Here is a 14,175-nt window from a genome sequence, read left to right on the forward strand (position 1 = left end):
TTACACATTTCCATAAACATGTTTTCCGGTCATTCTTAAAGGGCCAGAATGAGAAGAACTCGACAGTCATGCAGAGCCAGACAAACACTGCACGTGTTGATGGCCTACGCCTTGGAACCATCTACGTGTTCCAAGTTCGGGCTCGTACCTTCTCCGGATATGGCAAATACAGCGGAAAGATGTATTTCCAAACTCTAGCCTCAGGTAAGGGCAGCCAAACTGTTTGCTCAAAACCATTTAACTTTTGTATTGTTTGCAAACATATTTCTTTCCATCGGCTTAAGGTTCGGCAGGACCTGTAGTAATGCGATAAGATTTCTGAGCCTGTTGTAGTTGTCTGTTGAAGCTTGCAGTTCTGCGTCCTGCTTTGATGAGTGTGTTCCGTCTAAATTCTGGCTGAGGAAGGGAGTCATTTGCATTGCCATCTCCAGTTACACAATTGACAAATTCCTGCAAAACCGACTACACAATTGGAATAAACAAACAAGTTGAAATTGCAGCCCAGCTGTGTCGATCAGCATCTGGCAGTCTGGGTCTTTTGATATGATTCATTTTAAGTGGCTGTGCAAGAGATTATTCTTAAAAAAATTTTTTTATGCAAGTTTTGCTTTAAGCCTGTCATTTTAATCTTTGTGATCATGAGCATTATTCTTCGGAGCAACAATTAAAAATAAGTGGTTAAATAACGAGCCGTCGACCATACCCAACCAAATGAGCGATATTGCCTGAATTGTGTGGCAGCAGTGCAGGAGCCACCCAGGCCCTGGCATTGTGCTCGAGCAGTGCCCTCTGGGCAGAGTTACGTGGCAGCAAAGCTACTTAACGAGAAAGAAGATCAAATGCATGAATCTCATGCTGAATGCATAAGTCTCACCACAACTTCATAAGCATTGACGGATATATAAATATGATTTGATCACTTGATTTAAAAGCGTATTATAAAAGTTTGTCCAAACAAATCAATGTGGTGTAACTGTAGTACAATTTGGTTGAGGAGCAGTGATTCAGAGTGTTGGGTGGTATCAAATACTTACCAAGAACTATTATTCCAGATAAAGATTAGCATTCACCTCCAATAACAATCCAGGGAAAAATGTTCATATTAATGGAGACACAACCCTAACTATTCACCATAAGAGCAGCAATGAGTGTGAGGGCAGGGGATAGGTGTGAGGGATACACTCTCCACCACCCCCCCCCCACCCCTCCAATGCAGTATGTGTGAGGGAGGGGTGTGTGCAAAATCGATGGTTGTTATGGTAATTTCAATAACTAGATTAGTAAATAAAATTAGCACAGGTTTCAGTGAATGATAAAAGTTTCATCAACCGGTTGTCAGTGGTAGATAATGCTATCCTGGGGACCTAAAGGATGATCAGAGAATCGTTTTGCTTTCGGAGATTTTTTTGTCCATTGCTTGAATTGCAGTTACAAAACTTCACGAGTGATGTAAGATCCAGGTCCCCTTACTCTAGGCCTCAGAGAAAGTATTTTTTATTCAGCACATAGCCCGTTATTTAGGGTGAGTGAAGCATTGCGCGTTCATTTTTGTGGTCTTCACTCAAGTACCAAACGTTAAGGGCCATGCCAATTTTTAAGCCTCCTCCTATGGGAGAGGGGGAGGCTTAAACCCAATGTATGGTTTGTTTCTACAATTAGTGCCCCAAATTTTTGATGGTACCCCAGAGTTTCTTAAACCCCTAAGAGTACTAAACCACCATTTAGGTTTTTTTCTTTGTTTCTTCCTGCACTCCCAATTTCTCAAATTTCCGAGCAGTATCTCGGAGCTGGCTGACACTTTCAGAAGTCTGTGTGCGTGTGTCTGTGCGGGCCATAACTTTTTTTTAACCATTTGAGCTTTTGTCATCAAATTTCTACAAAGTTTTCTTATGAGAATATGGAGAAGGCACATTAAGAGTTTTATCAAAAGGTCAAAAGGTCAAAGGTACCATTTAGCATCCGGAAGAAGTCTGAATACAATGTGGACGGGCTTTACAATTTCAGATGCTTTCTAGGTTATTTTGACTTTGGCCTAATTTTAAGGTCGTGACCAGACATTTTAACATTTTTCACCAAAACTTCACCAAGGTTTGTTTGATCGGAACAAAATTGCCCTCACCAGATAGCCTAGAGCAAGGCACATTTACACTTAATGTACATCACACCCTTCCGAGTTAAAGGTCAAGATCTTACACCCCTACGAGTCAGGTCAGGTCAGGTATGGGAGCATGTGCCAGAACAGCGCGTCGCTGCGTCCACTTTCCGCCGGTACTCCAGGGGCCTCCGTCTGGCCATCCCCCAGGCAGATGCCAGGCCCATCCCCATCTCCTTGAGATGATGGTCAACCTGCTGCAACCATGAGGCACGTGGTTGGCCCACTGGCCTCCTCCACTCATGAGACTCCCTCGCTGAGAGAATCTGGTGAGCAGGATCAGTGTCAGGAAAACGAGCCACATGTCCATACAGCCGCAGCTGACGCTCACGGACTATGCAGGTAACAAATCTCATCCGAGTCTCTCTCAGCAACCGCCGTTGGACACAAAATCCGACCAGCGATAGCCAGGATTCTCCGAAGAGACCTGGTACCAAAGGAATTAAGTCTCCGTCTCAGATCCTTGGTCAAAGTCCAAGTCTCGCACCCATAGAGCAAGACTGGAAGTACCAAGGACCTGAAGACTCGGACTTTCGTCCTCCCGCACAGGTACCGGCAGCGCCACACCCCATGATCCAGTGAATCCATGACTCCCCAGGCCCGACCCAGACGTCTATTGACCTCCGGCTCACAACCTGCGGAGACATGAATATCACTGCCAAGGTAAGTGAATCTATCCACGACCTCAACATCCTCACCACAAACAGACACAGACAGGACAGCAGCATCCAAGATGTCACCGAAAGCCTGGATCTTTGTTTTGACCCAAGAAATCCGTAATCCCAACGGCTCCGACTCCTCATTCAGCACCTCGAGGGCCCCCAAGAGGATGTCTAAAGTCTCCGCAAAGATGACTGCATCATCTGCAAAATCAAGGTCCGAGATCTTGACATTGCCAAACGATGCACCGCAACTTGATCTCTCTGACATCCTCCCAAAAATCCAGTCCATACAAGTGCTGAAAAGTGTGGGGGCAAGTACACATCCCTGACGAACTCCAGTAACAACTGGAAATAAGTCAGGAGGCGGTACCACCACACTTCACAGCACTCTCAGTACCAGAGTAGAGTTCAGACATCAGATCGATCAGTTTCGGTGGCACCCCACGAAGACCAAGAATCCTCCAGAGGACATCCCGATTCACTGAATCGAACGCTTTACAGAGATCAACATAGGCTGCAAGCAGCCCCTGCCGAAACTCTCGTCTGCGTTCAGTGAGGACACGAAGAGCAAGGATACGGTCAATCGTTGACCTCTTTGGCGTAAAGCCTGACTGCTCTGGACGCTGGTGCTCAAGCAGATGGTGGCGAACCCTATCAAGAATTATCCGAGCAAAGACCTTGCCCGGCACTGAGAGCAGCGTCACCCCTCGGTAGTTGTTGCAGTCTTGGCGATCACCCTTCCCTTTCCAGAGAGGGACAACAAGGCCCCTCTTCCAGTCAGTTGGGATGATGCCTGTGTTCCAGGCAGAGCACAAAACTGCATGCAACGACACGAGTGCAGCATTTCCACCAGCCTTGAGAAGTTCAGCATGGATGCCACAGATCCCTGGAGCTTTGCCCCGTTTCAACTGGTTCACCGCAGCTCGTGTTTCCACACGCGAAGGTGGACCACAGTTGATTCGAGGGTCAGCAACAGGGATTGTAACACCCTTGACGTCCAACTCGACAGCTGGGGGATCAGCCTGGTACAACCGCTCAAAGTAACCGGCCCAGCGGGCCTTCACTTCAGACTCCTCTGTCAAGAGCCTACCACTCTCTGCTCGAACTGCAGTGCTCCGAGGGATGGGCTTGGATGAACGTAATGCGCGAATTCCCCTGTAAGCGGGACGAGAATCACCTGTCCACAGGTGATGCTCTACCCCCTCACAGATTCCTCGCACATAGGCCTCCTTGTCCACCCTCAGTGCACGTACAGTTTACGCCTCAGCTCCCTGAACAGCTCAGCTCTGCCATTCAGCCTGGCCCTGCGACTCTGGTCAATGGTATCCAGTGTCCCTTGAGAGACAAAATTCTTCTTTTGCCCTGCGGTGAACTCCAAGGCATCCACCGGCAACATCAAGGACGGTGGTCTTGAAGGCGCTCCACAACTCTTCAGGACCCCCAAAGCACCCAGACCCCCAAGGGTCCACTCAGCCTGCTTCCGCAAACTCTCAGCTACTCTCTCATCCCTGAGCTTGGCAACATCCAGCCTAGGCTGGGATGGTACCATTCTCCAGGATTTAAGGTGCAGCTTTAGAGTTGCTACAACAAGCCTGTGGTCAGTATTGAGGAACTGAGCACTCCGGTAGACCCTGCAGTTCTGGATCATCCTCCAACGACCGTCAATGAGGACATGGTCAATCTCCTTTGCCACACCGCCAGCGTTGGAATACCAAGTCCAGCGATGAGCTTGCGGGCGCTGAAACCATGAACCAGCCACCCTAAGTCCATGACTTCTTGCAAAGTCAAGAAACTGAGTGCTATTCTGGTTCATAGTTCCTGACCCATGGGGACCAACACACACCTCATAACCATCCCTATCAGTTCCAGTCGATGCATTGAAATCCCCCAAGACTAGAAGTGTATCTCGTCTGGGGCACTGATCAACCACAGACTCGAGTGTGGCGTAGAATGCATCCTTCACGGTAAGATCACTCGCCTCAGTCGGAGCATAAATAGAGACCAGGGAAATGACACCTAAGGAGTGACGAATCCTTAATCTCATAATACGCTCGTTGACCGGTGTTACCTCAATTATCATTGGGGTCAGCTTATTGGACACAGCTACAGCAACTCCTTGGGTATGGTAACCATCAGAGCGACCAGACCAATAGTAGGTGTAACCACCCACCATTATCTCGCCGCAATCCGGTCTCCGAACCTCAGAGAGAGCTGCAATCCCGATGTCCAAACGCTTGAGCTCAGATGATAACAGAGACAGGTGATCATCCTCTCTTAGGGATAGGACATTCCAGGCACCCACCCGAAGGGACCGCCTCAGGTTAACCCAAGGAGACCGCCGTCTGGTGGACGACACCAGCACCACTCCGACACACTCTCCCGCAATCTGACCCAGGGATGTTACCCCGTGGTTTCCCTCCTATCAAAGATTGGGGGTCCCGAAGGCTTTGCCCCAATCCCATCATCCGGTGAGCTGCCCTGCGAAGGGAAGCTGCACAGGAGGTACTCCCACGGAGTGGGTTTTCAGATTTTTTTGCGTTTTTGCGTTTTGCGGAATGAAGCGTTTTACGGTGGCTGGAGTGCAAATCCTGCCACCAACCTCCTAATAAGAAGTAACCCAACTGCAGGAGGACGTCCGCAGACACAGTTGGGCACTAGATATGGATGGCCGTTGGCTCACAAGGAGCTCCTCCGCCCTTTGACAGGTTTTGTTTTTAATCCTGCTGGGTGTCCATATCCAAACACCCTCCTCACCAGAAAACCTGGTGGGGGAGACGGTTTAGTCGCCGACAACCCGACCATGGAACAGGTTTGTACAGGTTTACATGGTACCTGTAGCAGGTCACAGATCGAACCTGACCTGACCTACGAGTACTAAACCACCATTTAGGTTTTTCTCCATTTTTTTCTGCCAATATCCGAGCTGTATCTTGGATCTGGCTGGGACTTTCATAATGAAAATTTTCATCAATAATGGGAATAAAACGTTTTGCAGGGATGACATAATTTTTTACCTTCATCTATATTGAAGGTCATGACCCAATTGTAGACATTTTAACATTTTTCACCATAACGCAACTAAACTTTTTCCAATCGGAATAAAATTGCAATCGCTTGATCGTCTGGAGTAAGTTGCATTTACACTTTTTTTTTTTTTTTTTTTTACATAATTCTGCTCTGATTTAAAGGTCAAGGTCAAATGATGGTCTGAAAAAAATCCCATTTTTTTGTCTTCACCCAATTTTGACAATGCGGAATCTCAATGATCGCTTCGTTTCCAAGATGTTCTTGCATCATAAGAGTGGACCTGTAATAAAGTTGTGCACCTGATATTTGATTTGTGTCATTGACCTCCTGTTTTTTCGGATTGTGACCTCATTAACAAAAACACATTTTTGATCATAACTTGAATAATTTTCTTTCAATTTTCACGATGTTGAATTTTTTTGAGATATTATGGATGAGGACACGTTTTATTACTTTACACTGTATCCCTAAATGTTGAAGGTCATATGGTGGTCCAAAATAAAATAAAAAGACCATCAATGGATCTCGGGTTAAGGGTAAGTCACATGCGATTGCCAAGGGTATGCCTCGACCGACCTGTGGAGGCTTACCATTGTCAATCACTTTGTAATCGCACATATATAGTTTTTCACTGGAGAGCTGTGTTAATGATGATTGAGAGCGATACATGAACTAATGATGACTTCAAGGAAGTAATCATTTATTGGCACCCTGAATGTCTCTCTTTGACGCCTCTGCAAGACACTGAAATTTCACCTCGATAAAATTGCTCGGGAAGCTAAGTACACTTTCCAATCCCCGATATGTGCTTCAATAACGGGAAATGCAACAGAGGGGGCGCAGTTGTGAACACGGCCCCAGGTGCTACCAAAACTCGGTACACCCCTCCTATGCACTTAGTATATCTGTTAACTTTTCAATGCATTATTTTTCACTAACAGTGGTTCAAGCCATTGTTGTGTTCACTATATAATTTGCAGGTCACACTATGTCACAAACCATCATTGCCAAGGAAAAACTCGTAGCCAGAATAACATCTGATTTTGCCATAAAAAATGCTTTCATACATGACTTGCCCGCTCAGCCTGCGTTAAATTTAGGTGACGTGTTGAAAGCTTGCAGGTGCTCATTTTCAGAACTTTTCATGCACAGTGATGAAATGTTTGTTGTTGCATTTTTTTTTTCCTGCTGTTTTGAAGCAAGCCTTCAAACCGCTTTTAAAATACGATGCTTTATTTATGTTGTGCCACTGCTATTAACATCACTCGCTGGTCATGGAAAAATAAATCCAATGGAGTTGTGAAAGAAAAACAAAAGTTTTCTTTTTTTTAATATACGAGCTCTATTGAGGTGCCATCATTTTTAAAAGCTGGTTTAAAGGTTTGTCGGAGTTCATTCTTTGATCGGGTTGAAGTGAGAAAATGCAAGAGTAAACAGATGTGAAAAACTTGCTTTTGAAATAAAGCTCAAGGACTTGTCACACTTGGCAATTCATTCCAAAAAAGTTGTATTTTTTTTGGATGATGAGCATTGATGCTCATATTTTGGGTAAATTTTATTTCAACGATGAAGTTGAATGACATTCTGCCAATTTGAGCATTACAGTTAGGATTATTATTTTCATTTTTGTATTTATTTCATACGATGGAATTTTCACGATGTTTCCTGGAGACCTCTCAAGATTGCTATTCACTTAGGTATTTCATCCGTGCACTAACGTAAACGACCTTGATTATTGCTAGTGGGTGTCTATGACACCCCGAGGGTGCATGTAAATGTGGCCACTATTAGGTTGCAGGGGGAAACGACTCGAGGAGTGAGCAGGATGTTGGATGGAAAGTGTAGATTTTGGCAAAAATAAATGTCATTTTCTACCGTTAAGGATTGGGTCGGGTTTCGGGGTGGTGGGTGGCGGGTGGGTCATAAACTTGCACCCACGAGTCCGGTATGCTACAAATTGAATACTATACCAATATCAATTAATTTTATTAACTAAAAGCAGGTAATAGTATGTTAACTGTCATGATGTTTCAAATGTTAGCCCTTTGTAAGGACAAAAGAGGTTGTGCTCTGACAAAGGACTGATGCTCTTAGAGTCAGCCACATCTTGCTTCACGCAACGGTTGACATGCTCTTATCTGCTTTCAGTGGACAAAACCCATCGGTTAACTTATTCACCAACACAGACTAACACTAACCTTTATAAAGACTTGTATTGCATCACATATTTGAGTCGTCAGGGAGGTATGAATGAAAAAAAAAATGAATGAAGCAATTAACTTATGGTTTATCCCAAGAGCCTCTAATGCCTCGCCTGATGCACCTGTTTCTGATGTTTATTGTTTTGTTTTAGAAATTACCCCCAGGAGTTGTATTGCCCTTTTGTTTGAACTTTCTTTGTGTATCACAGGCGGTTACCAAGACAAGCTTAAGGAGCAGTTACCGCTAATTGCAGGCACCGCTGCTGCAGCAATTGTCTTCATTGTGGTCGTCGCTGTGATTTGTGTCGTGTACTGCAGGTAAGTCGATTCGCATATCCAGCAAAAGTGAAACCGTGGAAGAGTGCGGTGCATTTGAAAACATCTCTTCATTTTAATTGATTTCAGCCATTAAAATATCGACTTACATTTATCCTGGAAAATTGTATGCTTGCTAAAGACATGTGGGTTATAACTTCGAGCTTTCTTTCAAAGTTAAACTAAAGTTTTAAACTGCTGTCATCTGTCAAATCTCCGTCAAATGCCTCATGTAGATATGATTGTACATTAAAACTCACAGACAAATATGATAATGAATCTGTGCTTTGTCTTACAGAAAAAGAAGCTATGGACGACCAGACCCTGAATACACAGACAAGCTACAGCAGTATAACACTGGACATTGTGAGTCAATGATTGCTTTCCGAGTGAACTTGCTTTTGAACAAGTGCCTCTTTTTTCGTGAACCTTCCAACACACAGACTGTTTGGTAATGATGCTTACAATGGAACTTGCTTCATTTCTTTGTGTCTTTCTGCACAGAAGAAATTCAATTGTGCCATTTAGCAGCAGGTTGTCCAAGTCCTGTTCCATTATACTGACGATAAGGTGACAAAACCGAGTTTGTAATGGCTGCTCCAAGCATCCTTTTGAAATTTGTGATTGGGGGAAATGGAGTTGTTATATGAGCAACACCACAAGGTGCCAAAGATTTGGTCTAATCAGCTTCTTTTTTATTCTTCCTTTCACGGCATCATTTTCCAGTCTTCCATCCCAGCTTAGAGCAGCGCTGCATCTTTCTAAATGCCGCGTTCCTTATCTTGACAAGGCAGGATGCGACTTTGCCTGCATGATATCCTTAGGTAACAAGGCTGAGCCAGCCGACCATTCTGACATGCCTCCTGTTTTCTTGTTCCCCCGAAGCGACCCCGGGGATGAAAATGTACATCGATCCCTTCACCTATGAAGACCCTAACGAAGCCATTCGAGAGTTTGCACGTGAAATCGACGTCTCATGCGTTACTATAGAGCAAGTTATCGGATCGGGTAAGATTGGTACGAGTTGCTTTGACACATTCTGCTTATTCTCTACAGTCACAGCTTGACTCTGTAAAATCTGGTTGCTCGGTTGACAAAAAACAGGATTTCAAGTTGACCGTTTAACCAATGCTATTCAACGTACTTGCAATTAAAATCAAATCATTTGATTCCAATCGGCTGAGCAAATATAAAGGCAATAATTGCACCTTTCAGAGCGTGAATCAAAGCAAAGTATTTATTAATTTGATATTGTGCGTGACGACACTTGGGTAATGGATATCGCGGAATTCATACTGGGATAACAAAGGGGATGTTTTTAAGTGAATGAATGCAACATCAAAAAGATGAACCGATTGCAAAATATTCCAGACACTGAACATGTTTCCACATCTAGCTCGAGTTTATTTATTTCTTTATTTTGCTTTGTGATGACATTTGATTAAAAACTTAATATCGCCTGTTGTGTTTGTATAATAATCCAGAGTAATTAGGTTTTATTAAGTTAATGAGTAAAAGTATGTCTCAGATTGTTTTTTTTTTAACAGTTTTGTAATCCATTATGACCAAAGAAAGTTTCATGGCAGGTGGCTCGATTATCATAAACTCCCTCACGCTCAATTTATTTTTGATGTATCCAAATTTAGTGGTTAATCCTGTGAGTGGTTAATCCACTCATTATGCTAACGGCCCCACACTCATTATGCTGATTGATGCAGTGGCTGTTAAGAAAACCTTTGTCGATGTTGGCCTGTCTTCCTTTTTCATTATACTTTTTATCTTTTTACTTATTTTCACCTTTTTCCAATTTTATTCTCTTTCTATCATTTGCTTCTTTCACTCTTGGCTAGTTTTTGTTTTTTCAACACCGTTCCATTCACAGAGTCATTTGAGACTTCACTGTCTGCGACTGTTCTTCATCTAAACATTTGAAAATTCATGTAATCATTGCATATCATAACTCTCGTGGTTGTAATCCATGGTAATGCCCTCGGGAGATCTCTTCCTTGTTCCATTTTATCAAAGCTGAGATGGTTTTTCGTCACACATTGTTACAGCTCAAACATTGGTGTAAGCTGTTGAAGCCTGGCTTTGTGTCACCACACATGATAAGCATTTTCTCATTGCAAGACTCTCAGATGCTCCTGTGTTTTCCTGTTCTATCTATTGTCTTGGAATTCCAAGAACATGGTGATGAAGATGTTTTTTTTTTTCTGCAATAGCCAGCAACGCAATGAAGCTGAACTTTGGAGGAGAGCTGTAGCCAATCAATATTAGTGCTTCTTTCTTTGATCATTTTCCTCGCTTCAAATCTCACTACAAAGCCAACTGTGATTTGAAAATCGTTTGAAACATTTTTAGAAATTTTGATGAAATATTACTTGTACAATGATGCGGTTTAATTGGACTTGTAGTCAGTGATAGCTGAATAAAAAATTATGAAAAGGGGAAAAGATACATAAATAAAATATCAGAGGGAATAATTTTGAATGGCTCGGTGTTCTTGTGCAGGAGAGTTTGGCGAGGTGTGCCGTGGACGGCTGCGTCTTCCGGGGAAGCGAGAGATGTATGTCGCCATCAAAACCCTGAAGGCCGCATACACAGACAAGCAGCGAAGAGACTTCTTGGGAGAAGCCAGTATTATGGGCCAGTTTGATCATCCAAACATCATCCATCTTGAGGGTGTTGTTACCAAGAGCCGTCCAGTCATGATAGTGACGGAGTTCATGGAGAATGGCTCACTTGACTCCTTCTTGCGGGTATGTTTTTTGGAATGATTTCAAATGTGGTTTCGTTTATGCAGGAAAGTCTACTATTAATTCTTTAAAGACCCATTATTCCCACCTTCTCGTGGAGTCTGGCGGGGGAAAGAGTTTGGCCCAAAACTTTCATGAACCGGTTGGCCAGGCCTAACATTCGACTGAAGGTGGCAGGAATTTACAAGCTGCTCACGGTGCCAATAAAGGCGCCTTGGGATCTATAATATCGACCAACTGACACTAGCAGATGAAACGTTCAGCCGAGGGATGGCGCACATCGTGATGTAATGCTGTGCCAGTGAAGCACCAATCCGACAGTTTATAGTTGGACCGATATACTTGAACCTCGATGAGAAAGCTGAAAGGTCAGTGCGCTCGCTACCTTTGAGACTATGTATCAAATTAGCATTCCTTCATTATCATAACCAAAATGTATTTGCAGTCTAATGGGTAGTCCAACAGTATTATTACCCTCGCCAAAGGATTCTGAGATGGTATTGCATTTGGGTCCGTTTGTCTGTATGTACGTATGTCTGTTTGTCTGTCTGTCTGTTTGTTTGGCCGCACAGAACTTTCGTGTTTTTCTCTGCAACCACTTGTCGGATTGAGACAAAATTTTCACCATTGGTGTGAATATCATGTGGAATGTTTAAGTTATAATTATGATGTCATAGGTCACGTGGTGTGGCAGCCATATTGGAAAAATGGAAAAACTTTGGACCTCTGCATCTCTGAAACCGCACCAAGGAAAAAACTGAAACTCGGAGCATAGCATGTACTCCTCATGGGGAATGAGTTTGATTTTATGACGTCATAGGTGCTCTCATTATGACGTCATAAATGCATATGTAGAATTCCACATCCAATCAGTGTGAAAAATTTTGAGGGTCATCTAGGGATAAAATGACCAACAGAAAAAAAAAATAATGATGTCATTGGTCACGTGATTCAGCAGCCATATTTTTATTTATTAAAAAAAAACCCTTCAAAATTCTTCTTCTCCCAAGTGGCTGAACAGATAGAAGCAAAACTTTACACGTATGACCGCCTCTCCATGAGGAACAAAAGGTTCACACATATGATGCCACTGGGCACATGATTTGGCAGCCATATTGGATTTACCCTGAAAGCTATGAAATGCACAACTCAAAAGAAGTCCTGGTGAGGGTTTGCAATCTCTGATTGCTATTTCTCTTCTTTATTCTTGATTTATTCATCATTCATTCGTTGCTGTATTTATCACATTTTATTTTGAGACCTACATACAAGCACGCCGACTTGCATACATGAAAAAATGATGTAACTACAATGGCTCGTTGGGCCATCAACTGATCACTGCTATCATTGCCAGCTGAGCACTGTTTTGATGTCAGATTATTTGGTGAATTTGTGGTATCTAATGCATTTTTAGCAGTAAACTTTGCCAACCTTCGAGATGGTAAGAAAGCCAGCGTTCTCCAAAAGGGCAGTTCGATTGACAAAAGCCACGTATTGAGGAAAGCAAAATTTATCATACAATTGCTTTACATTATATTACAAATGAACACAGAAACGAAACTGATAATAGAAAAACACTTTGACTGCAGAAATGCAATTGAAAGAAAAAAATAGACAAAATCATGGTTCCATGAACAATGCAAATTGAAAATTAGATAAAATAATTGTAGATTCATTAGGTCAAGCCATCAAGGAACGGTTGCGAGAACTGGCGTGCAGAGAATACAAAAGCACAATCAATGCAATGATTTGTCAAAAAAGAGAGAAAACAGATTCAGAAAATCGTTTTTTTTTTCCTTTTTTTTTTTTTTGAACTTGCGAGGCCATTATCTGTTTTTCACCAAACATTATGTTGATTGTACTGTACCTCTGCATTCTAAATTTTGTTTCTCTCACAATTTTTGTGATGTCGTCATGATTTGATATAAGAAGGCAAGTGAATGCAGTGGTATATTAACGTGTATGATGTTCCCATCTGATGACATGGTTCCTGATTCCGGGATTCCTGTTTCAAATCCCATATACGAGTTGTGCTGATTTGTCACTTGTGTCCTAATTGTAATCCATGTAAAAGAGCATCACTAGGAATGATGAAGTTGGGAGTGCCTTGCCTTGCATTTAATATATACTCCTCACAAAAAATTAATTAAAGCCTCATGTTGGCTTAACTGTTAAGGTGGCGAGCTTAAGATCTTAGGGTCTTGAGTTGAAGCCCCGTATTCTGTTGAATTAACACCAGGTGGGTTGACTCAGCCTGTCATCCTTCTGAGGTCAGAAAATGAGTATCAATGTATTGGTAACAGAGGGCACTGCATCAGCGGCACAGCTGCGCCCCAGAAAATGATGCAACCAGCAGCGAAAGGCTGCACATGAACGCCACCACCACAAAAAAAAACAATGAAGCTACAACTTTAAAACTATGAAATCAACTCTGGATTGTTAGTTCAGAAAAAAAAATCACATGTAAATCACCCATCACACAGTATCTATGTGCAAGGCCCATGTCAATACCCTCTATAAGTCCATAACAATGGTCATCCATGAGGTCGAAATCAGTTTAGGAATGTCTTGGCATCATTTAATACCAAATGAGTTGGCTCATGCTATCGTAATGGTTCAAGGGGGTTGACTCAGACTGTTATTAATACCCAGTACAATTTTCATTGCTGCATCACTCATTTGGTACCGTCAAGGTACTGTCACAGTGTACAGTTCATGGAGAGAGTGTCCAAGGGTCCTTCATGAAGATTGTTATCTTGTCACACTTGCTGGAAGGAACCACTTTGCAACAGCATGCTCTCTCCGTAATGTCCTGTATAGATAAATCAGCCACTGAATTACAACCTCAAAAATCTGAAAGCGGTACAGAAGAACACTGAGGTGCATCCCTCTCAGTCAGCACCACCGGTAGCAGCACATGCAATTGACAATGTACCATCAAAACGGAACGGTGAACCATCAATGCCATGTTCTTTTCAAGGACATGTCAACATTCTGCCGAGACGTCAAAAGTAGATGTGCTCGAGCCTGGAGACAAGGTATGGAGTGATTTGCTAATTGTG

General features: G+C 43.0%; 1 protein-coding gene across 4 annotated transcripts in view; it reads left to right on the forward strand.

Moving 5' to 3' along the window:
• The window catches only part of LOC147028939 (ephrin type-B receptor 2-like), a 195,219-nt gene that overhangs the window by 129,785 nt on the left and 51,259 nt on the right, over positions 1–14,175 (forward strand). For 2 of the 4 annotated variants that reach the window (XM_085879832.1, XM_085879830.1), the window contains exons 7-11: positions 42–204; positions 8,252–8,360; positions 8,656–8,723; positions 9,243–9,374; positions 10,869–11,116. In XM_085879832.1, the coding sequence (XP_085735958.1) occupies positions 42–204; positions 8,252–8,360; positions 8,656–8,723; positions 9,243–9,374; positions 10,869–11,116 (720 nt within the window). The remainder of the gene's footprint in view (positions 1–41; positions 205–8,251; positions 8,361–8,655; positions 8,724–9,242; positions 9,375–10,868; positions 11,117–14,175) is intronic. The other 2 variants (XM_085879831.1, XM_085879833.1) reach the window with 2 other exon arrangements.

Source organism: Eptatretus burgeri, chromosome 4 (genome assembly GCF_056783735.1).
Source record: "Eptatretus burgeri isolate ZD-2024b chromosome 4, Ebu_testis_v1, whole genome shotgun sequence".
NCBI classification, from domain to species: Eukaryota; Metazoa; Chordata; class Myxini; order Myxiniformes; family Myxinidae; genus Eptatretus; species Eptatretus burgeri.